The sequence below is a fragment of the Artemia franciscana genome, chromosome 8 (assembly GCF_032884065.1).
Source record: "Artemia franciscana chromosome 8, ASM3288406v1, whole genome shotgun sequence".
Classification (NCBI taxonomy): domain Eukaryota; kingdom Metazoa; phylum Arthropoda; class Branchiopoda; order Anostraca; family Artemiidae; genus Artemia; species Artemia franciscana.
Window position 1 is genome coordinate 18,152,846 of NC_088870.1, and position 6,000 is coordinate 18,158,845.

The following is a 6,000-nucleotide window of genomic DNA, read 5'->3' on the forward strand; positions in this document are numbered from 1 at the left end:
TAGTTCCAGAACTCTTCGTTAAGTGTTATTCATACCTATCTCTGGTTACACTTCCGGAACATGTGCCATGCCTGCCATCTTTGATTCCGCGTTCCTTGTCTAGCTAGACTTGGATAGGAACACCGATTATTGAATTTGTGCTTATGCGACCCTTTAAAGAACAGTGTCAATAAGGGAAGCTAACCTGTGCACTTCAAGTGTGTATTTAAGTTAAGATATATGACATATTTTGCTACAAAACTACAAAAATCTTCAAATAAATATAATACACCACCCCACGGAAAGGCTCCATTGTCTGAACGGGGTATTTTTTATGCATATCCTTCCACATATTAAATAAAGTGGAGTTCTTTTTAGTTACGTAATTTGTAGTGAGGTCATAAAATAAAGTATTTACTCTTTTGTTCTATAGCATATGCCTACATTTCGTGTTCGAGGGGTAGCAGCTCTACGTTTGAAGCAGAGAAAATTCTATCACAGCCTTTTGATCAGTTTGAAGAATGGTATGGCATCCTTAGTTCCATGGAATGAACAGCTAAAGAGCATTGAAGGAAAGTATGGATCAGCCCATGTTGCATTTTTCATGTTTATTCGATGGTTGTTCTTTCTCAACCTGGCAATGAGTATGATCGTTGGTAAGCTTTTTGTCATCTATTATGTGCATTTTTATTTATTTTACTAAATGGTTTAATTAAATTTTCTATGTTTATATTGGGTTAGGATCATAAGATTGCTCAAAAACAAGTACTAAAGGAGTAACTTATATAAAAACACATCCCTTGAAGCACGTTCAGCCTAATAAGACTTCTGCTTCTCGAGATTATTTTACAGCCTATAAACTTTTTTCTTTCATGTAATTCTTTCTAGTCACCTATCATTTCTTTCTTTTTTTTCGTAAAGGAGTAGTGTAGGGTGGCCAACTGTAGACTTACTTAAACTTAGAACTTCCGAGGCCTAGTGGCGTATAGGGCAGCAGTGGTTGATCTTGACGTGTCGGACAATCCTGTGCCAGGGACTATAGCTCATTGAAGGATGACCCCAGAACTCTTGCCTTATCTTCTAGTGAAAGACAAATACTGGCCCTTTGTCTACCGCTCCTCTGGAGGCCCGGAGGAGTCCAGCACCAAAAGTCATTTGACCCCAGTATTGCCGTCTTCCAAGATGGAATTCGTTGGTTACTTGAGGCTGCTTAGTGAGAAACCTGATGTGGGTGTTATGTAATCTATCAGCCGAACAAATTGCAAGTATTTCTTCGCAGGGAGTTGTTCTAAAACCTCAGTGACCTCTTCTTCACAGCTCTAAAAAGGCTACAGGATTCGCAAGGATTGAAGGTAAAGATGGCGAATAAAGATTATATCTTAGGAAAAACACCTATACTGCGGGCTAAATTCGGTCCATTCATATGATGTATTCTAGAATTCAATTATCATTGAATACAGTTAATTACTTTATCCTGAAATGGATCATAACTACAGACTCATCCCTTTTTGTGTTCACAATAAGTAAAAGACAAAAAAAAATTGTTGTATATTTTAGCTTATAATTCAAAGAATTGACGAATTTTCTCTATATTATCTGCATTTTGGAACGAATATAGTAATAAATAATTCTACAACATGGCTGACAATCATCATTTGAATTGTCTCATAACATAAAACGTATGTAGTAAAGCTGCCTAATAAAGTCAGAATTTGATTTTTGTAAAAATATTAAGACTCAAAACACAAAATGTGAAGTTTTGAAACACCGCTTTTTATTAAGATAAAGGTTTAGAAATTAACTGCAAAACAACCGCTTCGATCCATTTTATGGGATCAAGCATATGATCTATTATAATTGCCGGGCTGACCTCTGGTCCTTTTTACTTAGGAATACTTTAGAAAGTCGTAAGTGTCTTAATGTCTTATCATTTGTAATTGTATTATTGTATTCGTTTAATCCATGGGACAAGTAGTCCCCGTGGCATATAGATATAGCCAGAGCCATGTATTGTTCTTGAGTTTAATAAAGATAAGCATATTATACCAAACCTCTCTACAACATTATTTAAGCTTCTTGATTTCCCCAGTACGTACGTTTCAGATAATTAGTCAGGCCGATCCTAAGGAAATGTTACCAAGTTTTAATCACCTCAGGGCCGTACCGATACTCCCTCCAAGGGCAAGGTTAACAACCATTGTGTTACCCCAACAACATTTTACTTTACTACACGTAGACTGTGGTTTAAATAGACCAGAAAAAAGCAACACGCTGCCATCTATGTTCTACTGGTACAAGAATACTCACGGCAAGTGTCTGCGTGAGAGATTCCTGCTTCTTTTAGATTTATCTCTTTCCATGTTTTATTTTTAGACTTCTTATTGTTCTGTTGTTTGAAATGGTGAAAAGCAAATAAAAGTTTCTCTAAATATTTGAAAGGCTATTAAACTTTAGGTTAAATTAAAATAAAAGTTTTAGGTTTTTAGCCTCGGGTAAGCTTTATAATTTTTTTTTTTGATTTGAAATATTTGTTCTAATTTTGCTTACGCTAGTGAACTTAATCAGGTAACTTGTAGACAGTAATTATTTATCAAAAACTTCATCTGATGCTCAGTTGCACGGGTAACAAATTAGTACTAAAGTTACTACTACTAGAAACTCGTCGTAGCACTTGTTTTTCGACATGAGTGCACAAAGTTCTGACGTTGTGGTTGAGTGTGTGTCACATAGAAATTTTTGTTGCTTTGCTTATGGAACACTGTCTTTCATGCCAAATTTCTCCTGGGAGGCTCCCCTGAAACTCTTAGTTCAAGTTTCCCTTTATATTCAGTAGTAACAATAGGGAGGGGAGATACAATTAAAAAAAATGATTGTTCCAATTTGCAGATAGCTCTGTAACGACCGCTATATTCCTTTAAAACTCGAGTGGGAAGGATGTTAACCCTTAATACATAGGTCTGTATCTTAATGGGCTGTGTAGGGGAGAGGGGTGAATAAAACTTTTTAAAAATAATATTTTCGAACGAAGTTTTCTACCTCTAAGCATGTAAATTAATTATAAAAAAGCTCATCAGCCTGATTCAGATTCATAGTTTCTACAAAAATCAGCGCTTTTTTCCCTACCGCTGACCCCCTCTACCCCCCTCCCCCGAGAATAGAATAATGGGGAGTGAATTCGTTATAATATAGCAAGTACATTCATTAGCTTATGCGTTTCTTTGCTTTTAGGTCTGTTCATAATTTTGCCGTCAGAGCTGAGCCATCTCTCGGAGCATTGTAGCAAAACATTCAATGAAAGTGGTGCATCACAAACTCGATCTTCAGGTTTAATTGTTGGCTCTCTTGTTGAATCAGGTGTACTCGCTCTAGAATACCGTGAAAATATGGATAATAAGTGCTTTGAAAACGAAGGTACCGCTGTCTGCGGAATGAATGACTGGACTAACACAAGCTTAGGATCAACAAAAAATTGCTGGAAATCCTATGTAGATAGTGTCAACGTCTTTGATGATGTTTCATCCTCTGTTCAGGATTTCATTCAAGGAACGGGGTGGATGGAAGTAACTCTTTCATTTTATGGCTACTACAAACCAGTAATTTTTCATTGGAGCAGTTCTGTTTATTATAATCTTCCTGTATGTTATGTATTAGTCATGGTTTCATTAGCCTTGCTATGTTTCTTTACAATTTGTAATACGATTCGTCGTGGTTTGAAATTAAAGGCGTATTCAGATAATAGAGAATTTCCTTATTTGCGGTTAATTTTTTCGAGTTGGAATTATTTCATTGCAGACTTTCAAACTCGGAAATTGAAGCATCGAATCATGACACAAGAATTGAAAGCAGCTCTCTTTAAAGACAAAATCCGACAAGAGAAATTGTCGAGAACTACTAAACAAAATGTCGGTTTATTTTTTATACGTCTCTTTTGTTGGCTTATGGTTATTGCCTTACTTGGTGCAAGTAGCTATGCTATTTATAGTGTAGTGGTTTATTCTCAGGAACAAGTTAAAGACACCTCTGTGGAATTCAGTTTAGAAAATATTGAAATTTTTGTGATTTCTTTCTTACCATCTATCGTTATTACATTTTTGAATCTTTTTCTACCTCTAGTCTTCTGCAAAATTATTACATGGGAACGTTATCAGAATGAATTAGAAATTAGTATCGAAATTTTTAGAAGAATTGTAGTTAGGGTTTCTTCATTAATCATCTTAGTAATAACTGTTTTCACTAGAGGATACTATCAGAGCTATGAGTGCTGTAATGATTCGGGAAAACCGAGTACATGCTGGGAAACAAAGCTTGGTCAGGAAATTTATAAATTGGCATTATTTGATTTCTTTATTAATTTATTCATCACATTTGTTGTATTTTTTTGCTGGTCAAAATGCACAGGTAGAAATGTATTTAAGAAATGTGTGGTGCCAGCGCGTACATTTTCAGTCGTTGATCATTCGATAGATCTTATATACAATCAGTGCTTGTGCTGGATTGGACTGTATTTTTGTCCAGTTATTGTTTTCATTGTAACGCTCAAGTCATTTCTAGCATTTTACATAAATTTGTTTGATTGTAAATATAATTGTGTACAGTCTCAAGAGTTTGTCAGTGTTGTTAAATCTTCATCTTTATTTTTAAATGTCCTCCTTATGGTGAATATGGCATGCATGCTTGTTGTTGGCTACGCTGTCATTTACGTTCCATCGTCTGTCAGTTGCGGTCCCTTTAGAGGCATTAACCATGCTTGGCAGTCTGTCGTATTAGAAATTTATAAACTCTCACCCGTTTCACAGGATTTCTTTTTCTTTCTTGGACAACCGAATTTCTATATTATCTTACTTCTACTGTGTATGTTGTTACTTATGTACTTAATGGCAGTTATTTCTTCTCAAAAATTAGTGATTTATTCCTTGCGGGATCAGCTAATGTGGGTTAGCAAAGATAAGCAATTTCTTTTACAAACTATACATATTAAGAGTACAGAGAGAAATAGAAATAATGACAGTCTTCCTCTAAGGCCCCCCAGTGCCAGAAGCTATATTACTAACTAATTTTTTTACTTTTGTCTCGTATTTTGAATAAATTATTCGTTGTATGATCTTATATGCTATAGTTTTTTCTTATGTTCAATTGAAATTCGAACTTAAAAAGTACCTTCCTGAGAACCCAAGTGTAGAGCAAATCAGTATGAAGGAATCGTTGTATCTTATCACCATAAAGTAAAGTAGGCGAAATATATGAACTAGGACGTAAGGGAACTCGGACCCAGTTTCCGACTAGGCAAAGAAATATTGAAATATTTAGTTCAAAGTTAACTTGACACCAGGAAAGCAAACTGTATATCTGAGATATAAGAAAAGACATAAAACAACGGATGATTCTCTCATAAAAATAACAACAAAAAAACAACAGGATAATGTATCAATGGATTTCATATAGCTAACAGATACGAAGATGCTTTGAAGATTATAGATGGGGAACATGTAGATTAACATTCTATAAATGAACAAAAAACGAATAATCGACATAAAAACATAATCATGGGTTTCAGAGAATGAGCCCCCCCCCCCTCCTCGACTCTCTTTACCTGTCTGTTACTTGTTTTTGAACAGTTTATGAACTGTAGTTTTGCCACATACTTTTGTCTTCTTTCCATCCATTCTATTAATTCCATAATACTCGAACAGACAAATTTAATATGATTTAATCCTAAGTATAAAAATTGAACTCAGGTTAAATAGCCATAGAAAACGGAAGAATGATAAAAAAGGAATTTGATAAATATTCAAATTTATATACGTGTTTATTTTTCTGCTTTGTTATCTTCTTTCATGTGTTCGGTATTGTCATTCTCTTAGATTCAATATTGAATATTTCAAAATATATAAATTTGGGCACATCCTAGAATTGCCCTTGACCCCCCCCCCTTCAGTTTATTCCTTTCTTGTATTCTTATACGACTGAACAAAATATTGCAAAAGTCGAAGATAAATTGAATGAGAATATTATTCTGAATGT

General features: G+C 34.8%; 1 protein-coding gene across 3 annotated transcripts in view; it reads left to right on the forward strand.

Moving 5' to 3' along the window:
- The window catches only part of LOC136030080 (transmembrane channel-like protein 7), a 30,401-nt gene extending 25,316 nt beyond the window's left edge, over positions 1-5,085 (forward strand). For all 3 annotated transcript variants that reach the window (XM_065708729.1, XM_065708731.1, XM_065708730.1), the window contains 2 exons: positions 413-635; positions 3,208-5,085. In XM_065708729.1, coding sequence (XP_065564801.1) covers positions 413-635; positions 3,208-5,033 — 2,049 coding nt within the window. In that variant the 3' untranslated portion in view covers positions 5,034-5,085. The remainder of the gene's footprint in view (positions 1-412; positions 636-3,207) is intronic.
- Positions 5,086-6,000: the final 915 nt, after the last annotated feature.